This window comes from Chrysemys picta, chromosome 4 (genome assembly GCF_011386835.1).
Source record: "Chrysemys picta bellii isolate R12L10 chromosome 4, ASM1138683v2, whole genome shotgun sequence".
In the NCBI taxonomy this organism is placed as follows: Eukaryota; Metazoa; Chordata; order Testudines; family Emydidae; genus Chrysemys; species Chrysemys picta.
The window spans coordinates 149338244-149350924 of NC_088794.1; the positions used below are offsets into that span (position 1 = coordinate 149338244).

The 12681-nt window shown below is 40.2% G+C and overlaps 1 protein-coding gene across 1 annotated transcript in view; it reads left to right on the forward strand.

Annotated features, from left to right (window-relative positions):
• MAP4K5 (mitogen-activated protein kinase kinase kinase kinase 5) overlaps positions 1–12681 on the forward strand; it is an 84279-nt gene that overhangs the window by 51124 nt on the left and 20474 nt on the right. The window contains exons 12-22 of the mRNA XM_008168603.4: positions 654–735; positions 1419–1535; positions 1874–1952; positions 3755–3813; positions 5278–5345; positions 9472–9514; positions 10333–10543; positions 11323–11420; positions 11556–11597; positions 11997–12081; positions 12170–12249. Coding sequence (XP_008166825.1) covers positions 654–735; positions 1419–1535; positions 1874–1952; positions 3755–3813; positions 5278–5345; positions 9472–9514; positions 10333–10543; positions 11323–11420; positions 11556–11597; positions 11997–12081; positions 12170–12249 — 964 coding nt within the window. The remainder of the gene's footprint in view (positions 1–653; positions 736–1418; positions 1536–1873; positions 1953–3754; positions 3814–5277; positions 5346–9471; positions 9515–10332; positions 10544–11322; positions 11421–11555; positions 11598–11996; positions 12082–12169; positions 12250–12681) is intronic.

Consider the following 12681-nt stretch of genomic DNA (forward strand, 5'->3'; position numbering starts at 1 on the left):
ATTCCTTCTTATTACCAAATGCCTGAGGGATAAGTTTTGCAACTTGCCCTGAAAGTCATCAAATTCAGGTGATATAGCCCTTGAAAGATATGTTAAAATAAACATATGCAAGAAAGACAAGTAAAAACTGTAGGATGAGACTTTCAAAGGGATTTAGCCTCACATCTTGCATTAATTTAAAAGAAAGAGGTGTAGTTAAATCATCTGAACTGCTTTGAAAATCTCAGCCATGCATTTGAAAGGGGAGGTTGATGCTTTCTCCTGATCGAACACCATTGTGCATTTTATTTTCCTCCTGGTGACATGAGATAATGTGGAGTGTCAGACTGGCCTGGATTTTGTGGGTTTGCTGTATACCTAATTCACTATATTATTTTTATTTCTGTTATATAGTGCCATAAGACTTCAAATGGAATCTGATCTTTTGACTGCTTTTTCCAAAGGGACAGTAGTAGTAATCTCCCGCTAGTTAACTCAGCAGCAGAATGGTATAAATCTGAAATGCCTTGGGATATCTGAGCAGGATTCTAATTCAGCAGATGTTTTGCCATTTATATAGCAGTTACATTGAAAGTGACCATTATTTTTTCCTTTTCAGAAAAACGTAACTTGATTTTAAGTATTCAATTTTTTCTTTGTCTTTTTATGTAAAGGTCATCAACATTCCATAATTTTGTCAAAATAGCACTTACAAAAAATCCAAAGAAGAGACCAACTGCAGAAAGACTCCTTACTGTAAGTGTCTAAAAAGAAAAGTCAGAACTTGTAATGTCACCACTAAATCTGTTGTTTCACAGAGAAAGAAGTCATTAGTGCACCAAAAGGGCTATGTTTCATACTCTTATTGTACAAGTGTGCTTAATGGTGCAAACGCAGCAAAAGTGAAATTGGAATCTCATGGAATATACAAAAGTTTTATTTGGTGCAAGATTTTATAAAGATACCTGTCTACACTGCAAGATAAGTCCAGTTTTAATTGTCCAAAGACTGGCATTTTGTAACAGTATGCCCCAGTTTGATAGAATTAATTGTATAGATAGGTTATTAATCACCCCATAGGGGCAAAATTAGGCCTTGATTCAGAAAACACTTACTCGAATGCTTAATTCTACTCACCTAAAGAGTCCCATTGAACTCTATGGAACTACTTACATGCATAAAGTTAAGCAAATGCATCAATGTTTGCACACCTAGGATCTTAATTTCTAATTGCAAGTGATGCATAATGCTATCAGGCTAAAACTGATGCATGCTTTAGAGGCGTACTTGCTCAGGCGACGTTAAAAAGATTTTCTGGAGTGTCAGTTATAAAGTTTTGCAAAACAAGAAGGCTAATCTTTTGAAGCCCAGACATACAGGGTTAAATATCTGCCTCCTATTAAACCTACTGTAACATATTATTTTTTTGTGATTTTTAGCATAGTTTTGTAGGACAACCCGGTCTCTCGAGATCTCTAGCAGTTGAGCTGTTGGACAAAGTAAATAATCCTGAAAACCATACACATTACGGTGAAACTGATGACGATGATTTTGAGGTGAGAACATATTTGTATTTTTCCTGTTTTGAAAAGCTGATGTGTAAAAATCTTCTCCTGTTTTCACTCTGTAAAGGTAGATTCTCACTTCAGAGAGGGGTTGAAAAATTATTCTACTCTGCTGCACAGCAGTGCTGTAGAAACCAGGAGGCCTTGCCACAGAGTTGAGGTTAAGCTTGCTGTCAAGTACAAGGGGCTTGTGTGCAGGCAATAAAAGTATCATGGGTAGGAAACAGAGTGTGTCCCCCATTATAATAGCTCTTCTTTCCCTTTAATTATGGTATGAGATCTAAGGTGAAGGCACTATAACTGAATTGTAATGTTTCTGTTTCTAACAGCCTCACTCTGTTATTCGCCACACCATTCGCTCTACAAACAGGAATGCTAGAGCGGAAAGAACAGCATCAGAGATAAATTGTAAGTCCCTAATGTGCTTTTTCCCATTTTGTGGTGCTGGTTTATTTTTCCTGATGGAGGGTGTCTGTGTCACTCTTTTATAGCAAACCTTAGAGAGACACTTTTACTATTGTCACCCACGAAAGCTTATGCTCCAATAAGTCTGTTAGTCTATAAGGTGCCACAGGATTCTGTCGCTTTTTGCAGATCCAGACTAACACGGCTACCCCTCTGATACTTGACTTTTACCATTGGCACACTTAAAGAAAAAAAACACAAACAAAAAAATCTCCTCAGTAATAATAATAAATAATATGTGGAGATATACCTATCTCATAGAACTGGAAGGGACCCCGAAAGGTCATCGAGTTCAGCCCCCTGCCTTCACTAGCAGGACCAAGTACTGATTTTGCCCCAGATCCCTAAGTGGCCCTCTCAAGGATTGAACTCACAACCCTGGGTTTATCATGCCAATGCTAAACCACTGAGCTATCCCTCCCCTACAGTATTTTTCCAAAACCAAAATTGAAACTTGCATACTTTTCTGTTAGTTCATTTCATGTCATTGCAGGATGCAAACATTTCTATAAAACCAGGGTATTGTTTCTTCTGTACTCAGCCTCTCTCTGCCATGGCGTGGTGCCAAACTTTGAATACCTACTGGCATCATAAAAAATAATAATTTAATAGAAGCATTAAACAGGAAGATCAAGTTGATTATTATAGTGGGAAGAACATGTTCTTACACATAGATGTCTTGGTCCTCACTGGCGAGGGAGAATATAGAAAAGTAGGGGGGAGGGAAAGCTCAGTGGTTTGAGCATTGGCCTGCTAAACCCAGGGTTGTGAGTTCAATCCTTGAGGGGGCTGCTTAGGGATCTGGGGCAAAATTAGTACTTGGTCCTGCTAGTGAAGGCAGGGGGTCCCTTCCAGTTCTAGGAGATAGGATATCTCCATATATAAAAATAAAATAAAAAAAAAAATAGATGGCAATTTGATTCCACTCTGATTTCATGCTGGTTTTCACATTGATGGTCAGCTAAATCTCATCCTAACCACTCGAGGGTGCTCCACTTGTTATGGTCACATCTGTTGTACGGACTATATGGTGTATGTTAAACTCAAAAGGAGTGCAAGTCCTTACGCTCCATGCAGCATTCATACGCTATTGGGTCACTTTCAAATGGGTGGAGGGAAAATACTGAAATTTGGTGCCTGTTGAAGCAGGAACTGGCTTGCTCTGTGTTTGAAAAAGTGCCCTTGCAAACTAAATAATTAGTAGATATTATTAGCTATGTGACCATAAAGTGCCCATGGAAACTAAATTATTATTAGATATGTGACCATAAATATTATGGTCACATGTACTGTACTGACTATGGTGTATGTTAAGCTCAGGCAGTGTTGACACGCTATTCGGTCACTTTCAGCTGGAGCGGGGGAAAAAGTGCTGAAATTTTGGAGCCCTTTGAAGTAGGAACTGGCTTTCTCTGTGTTTGGAGAAGTGCCCACGCAAACTAAATAATTAGCATTTAGACTACTTGAAATGGGGATTCTTACTGCTATTTTCTCAGTTTCATTTTCTGCGGGTTGTTTCATAACAAATACATTGCCAGTACAAATATTTAGACATTGAAGACTTCTATAAAAACAAATGTGCGTGATTCAAAGAGTTTAGAATTTTATAGGCAAGTTAAAATGAAGCGTTGTCACACTGCAGCGTGCACTTTGGGTTTTTGTATGCTACAGCATGCTGCTTGCTTTAAAAGAGGGTGTCAGTAGAATGTTACATGTTTTAAAGTTGAAAATGTGATGTTTTGCAGTTGACAAGCTGCAATTTGAGCCTCCCTTACGGAAAGAAACAGAAGCTCGGGATGAAATGGTAGGACTTGGTTTTCCATCATTTATTATAATCACAATGTCCTCATTGTTTTATGCTTTAACTCTGTTAAGTAATATGTATTCAGAGTATAAAGAGAGTCACAAGAAGACAGCTATCAGTTTTCAGACAGTCGCCACATTCTGAAGAAAATGAATTGCTTTCTATGGTTCATGAGGAGGGTCTTCCTCATGTGCAACTTGAAATGCACCAATTAATGTAGGAATGTGAAAAGAGATTCTGAATTTGATTCCCTTAGATCTCTCTACCAGCCAATATTATTTTTTCTGCTCTTTGTTACTCAGAGCCCAGCCATGTTGCTCCATTGTGTGCCTCTTGCTGTTGTTTTAACCCTCAGCAGTTATCTGTTTACTCCAGCCAACACACGTTTGTCTATGCATCCGAAGAAGTGAGGATTTTACTCACGAAAGCTTATGCCCAAATAAATCTGTTAGTCTTTAAGGTGCCACCAGACTCCTTGTTGTTTTTGTAGATACAGACTAACACAGCTCCCCCCTGATACTTGTCTGGAGTAGAGTACGGCTGTGGAGGCAATGGGCCTCGTTTTTCATAAGTGCTGAGTCCCAAAAGCTCCCACTGACTTCAGTTGGAGACACAGGTGCTCAGCATTATGAAAATCAGGATCCGGATGTTTAAAGCCATATTCCTGTTGGCCAGATGGGCCTTTTTCATGGCAAAAATTTGCATCATTTCCCAGCTTTGTCTCTTTGGGGCTTAATCACTGAACAAAAAAACCTCTACACTCATGATGTTAACCGCGTCCGTGAAGGGGAAGTTAGTGGGGAAGCAACTGACCCAAGCCGATTACATAAAGCAGCAACAGCTCACAATAATTTTTTAATGACCGGCAGCAGGAGGCGGGTTGATTTGATTCCCGAGGAAAATTTTCATTTTTTAACAAGTCTAAAGTCACTTTAACGAGTGCCGCACTAACAGCATTCACCAGGAGCTCCTTCACCAGTCACTGGTGAAAAGGCAATGATGGGACTGGGAGTTCAGCAAGAGTGCAGTGCAATGCCTGCTGGCCAGGGTGGGGGGTAACGGCCCTCAGAGAGCTGTAGTTCCGTGAGTCACAATGGGATTTCGTTCTGGAAACATGGTCCCCAAGAGTAGCAGTGATCTGTTATATCAGTACCCACGGAGAAAAGCTTTCTCCTTATCCAGTTTGTACCAGTCATTTGTCGTCTGTTGAACCTGGGCTCTTCGCCATTTCCAGGTGTTGTTTTCAAGCCCAAATTAAAGGAAGGTTGGAATCCCCCCCCCCCCCCCAATAATCAGACTGTAAAAAACATTTGGACTTTGGAACTGAAGTTCCACTGTTTATGGGTGATTATTTTCTGCAGTTCTCTTCCTCCCCAGTCCCCCATGATGTTATGGAAATATGTTTAGAGAAGATTTTCTTTCAATTCAATAAAAATGGTTGAACTGAAATTTCTGCATCTTCAGATTGTGGCATCAGGCACAGACTTTGCTTCACACTGGAATCCTTTTGTTGATGGCGGAAGCAGCAGCAAGTATGTACATAATTTAATAGCATTTTCAGAGTTTTGATTGAGTGAAAAGAAAAACAGAATTGTGCTTAAAAAAACCTCAAAACCATGAACTGATTAATTCTAATTTTTATGTCCTTTGATCAAGTAAGACAGGCCAGAATAGAGGTAAAAATGATTTGGACGTCACGTTATATACAGTATTGCAGTGCAGTTCTTGTGATCCAGTTGGTTGGTCAGTTCATCCGGGCAAGGATAATCACTTCTGTGCAGTTTTGATCCCTGTGAAAGAGGAGCAGCGATTTTTTGGGTGCTTGGTTATGGGAACGTGTCGTATATGTAGAGTATGTATTAAAACAAAATACGGTAACTAAAATCAGGTTTTGTTTTACTTGCCTGTCAAAGGGTTCTGTTCAGGATTCTGCATGGGCCTTGCAGCACTCCCTGCACTGGTGAGTGGTTGTGATGTCACCATGTGCAAGGCGCATGCAGAAGGCTGATGAGCAGTCTTTGCAAGTAAGTAAAGGAGGAACTGACTTTCAAAAATTTGGCTTTTTAAAATTGCAAATATTTTTACTTAAGTGTTTGTGGTATGTGTCCATTATAGGTGCAGTGTATTCTACAGTACAGTCAGTTAACAATTTAGCTTTTACCTCCCCAACATTTTAAATCCCAACTTACTGTATCCCTGAAATTTAGTGAGCACAACTCTGTTGAAGCTAGGGCTGAATTTGACCACGTAGCTGCACAGGGCTTCCTTTTACTGCACACTGCTAAACTGCTTTAAAGCTGATCTTTGAAGTTACAACAAAAAGTAAGCAGGCTTGGTATTACCAGCTGAATGATCCAGCTAAACAGGAAAGAGAGTATTTTAGAAATGATCTCTTCTGCAAGTTTAAATTACTGCTAGGCTGAAAAATCCCTTGCTCCCTTCTTTATTTGGAGGCAGTCAGTGCACAATATGCTTTTGTTTTTAGCTTTTGCAGATAACCTTTAGCATATAGCTCATTTTCAACATTGCAGCTCCGCAATCCAACCGGTCATGTCGTGCAAAGTATCATAAATCCATTGTTTTAAATGTGTGACAGTTTATCCTTCCATTTATTTTCTGTTTTCTTCTCATCTTCGCTCCTTCAATAGTGAAAATTCAAGCCGTTTTGTAGCCTGGTCTGTCCTCTTCTCCCCAGAAACAGGAACAACTCCTTTTCCTCCCCCTTTTCTTGTTTTGCTTACGTGACACTGGCTAGCTAGAGCTGAAAAGCCTTACACGTTACTGACGAAGCTGTTCTGTGGGCAGCTGGAATCTCCAAGATTGGGAGGGTGGGACCACACTCCAGAAAGCTGGGAGTTCTGTGTCCTCTTCAAAACTACCCGTGGATATGAATTTGATTCCGTAATGCTGTGGCTTTTTGTATAATGTAGGCTGTATATATAAAACTGCATCAAAAGCAGCTATGAACAGCTGTAACAAGGGTATACATGTTTATGAAGTGATGCTTCTGACTGGAAGGGGGGCAGTCGTAAAGTCCCAGGACAGTGAGTTTCTCTGGCATTCTCTTGGAATTCAGTTCCTTCTCAGAAGGGTAAACAGGAAATGCTTAGCCCTTCTGAGCCAGGGAATTCTGGATAGTGCCATAATGGTAAAAAAAAGGCTGGCTTGAGAGAGGGGGTGGACTGCTTTTCTGTGGTTTGGCCCATGCCAGAGATAACACTGATTTATACGCTGACTCGGGTTAGTTTTATGTAAACAAGACAAATGCCATTTGTGCTTAGGGAAGATTGAACTGGTTTGATACTTTCTCAATCTATAATTTAACTTTTTAAAAATGACTATTTTGTGCACTGTTTTCTGCATTACGCATGAGTAACTTTTTAGTGCACACATCTGGTAATGACTTGGGGATAATTGATTCCTCTCCTCCTCCCCCCCAGTAGTGTCTGGGGCAGTAGTCCTAGTTTCATTAGCAGCTGTTCTGGGACCACTCAGAAGAAGCAGCTCAAAGGGAAATTGATTAGTATACAGTGTGCTATGTTTTGATTAATATGCTTTTGTTCAATAGTTATGTAAATGGATCCTGTAATCTTCTTTTCCGGTTGACATGGCATTTCATGGAACCTTCCAGAACATACTCATTAGTGGGGACGTGAGAGAGCTAGGCACATAGAAAGATGGATACTGTGGTATTGGAGTCTGTCCACCATTGTTCGGAATTTTCGATGCCACCATATTTTATCAAAAACAAACAAACAAACCTATAGCATTTCCCTGTGCTAACTGTATCTTTCCAATGGATTTTGATTACCAGCCTGTTCCCCCAACCTTGCAGAAAACTGCATCTGATTATTAAAAAAATAAAATTGCGACAGGCAAGTTGTGACTCTCACCTCCACCTCCAGAAAAAAGGCCTGTCCTTCCCTGAGCTCACTGACATAATTGAGATTAGCTAATCATAACAGGCCATCACCAAAATAGTTCTCTCTCTGAGTGCATGAGCAGCATTAGTGTTGATGGATTTTGAGCAACTGAATGTTTACAATGTAGTGTTATTTAGAACCATATCTGTGAAATAAACTGAAATAAATTTTACTCTGTAAAATTAGCTAGAAAGTTGGTGATTTTCAGAAATCTAAAAGTTGGTTAAAAATCTGACTTTTCTGCACTTTTCTGTTGACCCTGCAGACAGAGAAAACTATTTAACAGTGTAACAAGAAAACAGTCTGTGAAAATCTTCACTATATCCCTGCATTTTTCACTAACTTTCTCCATTTCCCGTTGTTTGTTAGTGCACATAATTAGACCTTGCAACAGTGCCTTAATATACTTAGTAGATAGAGGTGTGAGACTAGTTTCTGATACCCAAGCATAAGAGAACATAAATAACTATTCCTTAGTTTAGGGGGGAAAGAAAGTGCAAAATGAAAAAAAAAAAAAAAAAAAAAAGAGTTTAACCTAATGAATAAGAGCAAGGTACTTTTGTGTTTGTGATGGGCTGATAGATACTATAAGGTCAAAGTGAAGTACATCAGTAATCAAATTTTGACTGCATTGATCTTCATACAACTTAAGAGTGGGCCTCTTATTTTTATGAACATTTTACCTAGGGGACCGTGCACAAAATTTGGCGATGGCAGTGACGATGTTGAAGAGTGAGTGAACCGCCTTCATTTTCAGTTGTATTCTCTATAGCTCTTTCTTTAAGCGGTTAAGGTTCTGGCAAAATCCCGTTTCTGAAAATGTTGTATTTATCCCACATGACGGTGAGGGGCTAGTGGTACTCATAAATGTAATGCACCCTTCACTGTGTATACAAGCATCAAGAGAACATGTGAAAGCCCTGTATAGATAGAAGTACCATCCTCTCTTCTCTCCCCTGCCCTCAATACAATATTATGGGGTGTGCAAGAAAGCTTCTGATTTTTTTTTTAAAGGGGATTTTGTGTGTTGAGAATGAGAGGATAATATTACTATGATGAGCTGGGCCTACTACAGTCAGCTGATGTACAAGGGTCCCTAAGAGCTCTTCCAATGCCCCTCCCCCCGCCCTACGACACCCCTGCTATTCCAGTACTTAATCATTCTTGAGCAAAATCTGCAAGCCATGTCAGATAGCTATGGGTTTTTTGTGATTTGAACCAAACATTCAGTAGGTGTTAGGATGATTATTAGAAGACAACTGACAGTTTCTTTTGTCACTTTAAGGAACTTGGGAGAACTCTGCTCTGTGTCCTAACCTACTGGCTGATCCAGCAATGTAACATTTTCATTGTCAGGAGGGATTTTCTTGCATAACCAAGAGAGTTAGAATTAAGGGAGTGGGGGTAATCACCCCAAAGGAATAGCTACCTTAACATCTGTTTAATCCTGCTAATTTCAAGTAGTCTTCACTGCACAGTTGTCTTTATGTTCTTTCATAATGTAATGTCAATTTAAGTAAAAAAGAAACCACTAACAAATATTAACCTGCTTTTCTGATCCTCTTTGTATTGTCCATCTGCTTTAACCCGTTTTTGTGTTAAGCTATGAAAAGACAATCTATTCTATGCACACAGCTCACCTTATTTCCACAGACTTCATATTTTCAGCCAAACCTATCTGTGTGTTTTGTGCTTGAATAAATAACCGAGATGCTACTGCACCTTTTTATTTTAGGTCAACCCTAAAGCGAGCAGGGCCACCACCACTACCTCCTAAGGTAAGTTTCTGCCATGTTTTAAAGAAGGGTTTACTGATAAATGACATTCTATGAAATACTTCAGCCTGGTGCTTTCTAGTTGCTCATCAGTTTAGAAGCTAATTTACTAACAGTTGGAGGGAAACATAGCTCTTGGACTTCATGTGATGGGCCATATTTTGCACTGACCTACACCCTGTACAGTCCTGTTGAACTTTCTGATTATCATAGAATCATAGAATATCAGAGTTGGAAGGGACCTCAAGAGGTCATCTAGTCCAACCCCCTGCTCAAAGCAGGACCAATTCCCAACTAAATCATCCCAGCCAGGGCTTTGTCAAGCCGGGCCTTAAAAACCTCCAAGGAAGGAGACTCCTTATACTGGGTGTCACTGGGCCCTATATATGTTTGTAAAAGTGGCTTTTAGGTAGTTTCCCTTTTGAAGGGACGTGGTATATGTGTGGTACGTCCTGTTGACCATTATTCTTTCTGCCACTATGTCATTATTTTTCAAAATCTATCAAGAAAAGAATAATTCTGATAATAGATTATCCTGCTGTCAACGTTCTTTGTTAGAATGGTGATACATTTTCTACATAAAAGCTAGCATGTAATAATTTTATGCCTCCGAAAAATCATCATACGTCTTTAAACCATAATTTGAGGACTTCAGTAACTCAGCCAGAAGTTAGGAGTCTATTACAGGAGTGGGTGGGTGAAGGTCTGTGGCCTGCATTGTGCAGGAGATCAGACATGATGATCACAATGGTCCCTTCTGGCTTTAAAGTCTGAATCTATGAACCTTATTTTCTAAACCCCACCTATTTTATTTATTACAGCCAAGGATAAACAATTACCCTGAGGAAAGCCTTGCGGATGATGAGAAGTCTCAGACAATAAAACACTTTCCAGATTCACAGTGTAGAGCGCCGCCAGCTCATAGGAGACAGAGCATTCCAACATGTGGGCCACAAGCTGAGCCGTCCCCCGTTGGTATGACTAGCAGTCTCAGCAGCCCTGGACTGCTTACAGCTAGATACAGTGACTTGGGTAAATATCCTAATTTATATCGTTTGCGGTATTGTTGTAACCAGGTCAGTCCCGGGACATGAGAGAGACAAGGTGGGTGAGGTAATATCTTTTCCTGGACCAACGTCTGTTGATGAAAGATACAAGCTTTTGAGCTGCACAGAGTTACTCTTCAGGTGCCTGTAGCTTGAAAGCTTGTACCTTCTGCCAAGAGAAGTTGGTCCAATAAAAGATATTACCTCATCCACCTCGTCTCTCTAAATTACATTTTCAGAAAGTGACTTGTTTCCCATAAAAAGAAATATGTTTTGGAGCCAACTTGACTTTAAGCAAAACATTATTGTAATAGAAGTAGTTCCTGAAGTGTGACTTTCCTGCTCACATGTGCTGGGCTTTCTCTGTGCCCTGGAGGTTCATACCCTAAAGGCCTAGGTCAGGGAACTTCCTGCTGGCACAGAGATGCTGAATGGAATCTCGTTTGCAACCAATCAGTACCATTCCTGTGTTGGCCCACTGTGCTCCCATCCGCCGGTCTGAGCGGGTTGCAATGACAACAAACACGGGCTTCTCTCGATAGTGAAGAGCCCTAGCCACTGGGCAGCTGGACTGGCCCCTTTTCCGCAACTCCCTCTGAAAAGGTTCAGCTGGCTGAGATTAATGTACGATTACTTCAGAACTGTGCCTCCCTCTTCTTTAGGATTAATTATATATGTTGCAGAGAAGAGAACAAGGGGCATGTAGGCAGCAAAATTATTTGTACTTAATTTGGATCTCAGATATGCATGTGGGATTTGTTTTAGGAAATGGGGATAGTATGCTGAAACTCACTGAGGAGAATGCCGAAGGTTCTGACCAGGTCCCCCAGCTGCCACGTAAAAAAGACAAAAGAGACTTTCCAGTAAGTATTTGGTACTGTAGCTGTTAAATATTGGTCAGTGACGTGACTTCATTTGTATAGATTACACGCACATGACTGTCTGGTGTAGAATTTTAAACTAGTGTGAATCATTTTACAATTTCTCTTTCGCCACAGAAGCCAGCGATCAATGGTCTACCGCCGACGCCAAAGGTGCTGGTAAGAAATCTCATTTAAAATAAGAATAACTGGGAGCACAATTTTATTTATCCATCTGCTTACTTTGCCTTTATACTCTTAGTAATTAGTTTATTACCAAAAGAATTCAGTGTTGCTGTCAGCGTAACAGCCACTAAAAAGCTTTCATGTTATTCCGGATTTGTATCTATGGTGTTCTGTAGAAATTCGGCCAAACAGAGAAGTTTCATAGGATGTGTTGTAGTGTTCTTGGGGAAGATGAAGGTTTTCTTGCGTCAAGTGATATTAAAATAGGTTTGTGTGATTGAAGAAAGGAAGGCTAATTTGTTCATGTGTCTGGCGTGTAATTAAATAGGTGACTAAAAAATAAACTCTTTACATTGCAAACTTGTTTCCGGTTTCAATTTGGGTTTCTTTTAGATGGGAGCATGTTTTTCAAAAGTTTTTGATGGTTGCCCTTTGAAGATTAACTGTGCAACGTCGTGGATACATCCTGATACTAAAGGTAGGCTCGCTTTCCCCTTTGTATTTTAAGTCCTGCTACAAAACCAGTATTGTACTTTCAGATTAAGCCAATTTCTCTCCTTTTTTAGATCAGTATATTATCTTTGGAACTGAAGATGGTATTTATACGTTGAATCTGAATGAACTTCACGAAGCAACAATGGAACAGGTAATTATCAATGTCTTGTACAGAATATAATTGACAGATACTACGAAACACCAACACTGTGATTTTTAGCGGGGGTTGATAGGGATGTTCTGCTTTGTTGTGTAAGCAGGGCCACATCAAGTCAAATCCCATTGGTCCTAACGTTAGAAATCCCTGACTTTCAGGGCAATCTTTTTGACAGTGCTGATGAGCTGCTCAGATCAAAGGATAGCATGGAGCCCTCCACCTGTATTAAGCCCTCTTCTCTCAGAACTGGCTCTGCATCCCCCTGCTCTGGCCTGCCTCCTCTCCTTTGCTACCCAGCCTGCCTCTTCCTTCTCTATCTTGATTCCACTAGATGGCACACCTCTCCTCCGCTGTGCATGACCCATAGGCAGTTGCAGCCCCGCTGCTGGTTAGTCCAGCTGGCACAACTGCAGCTGGTAAATATTT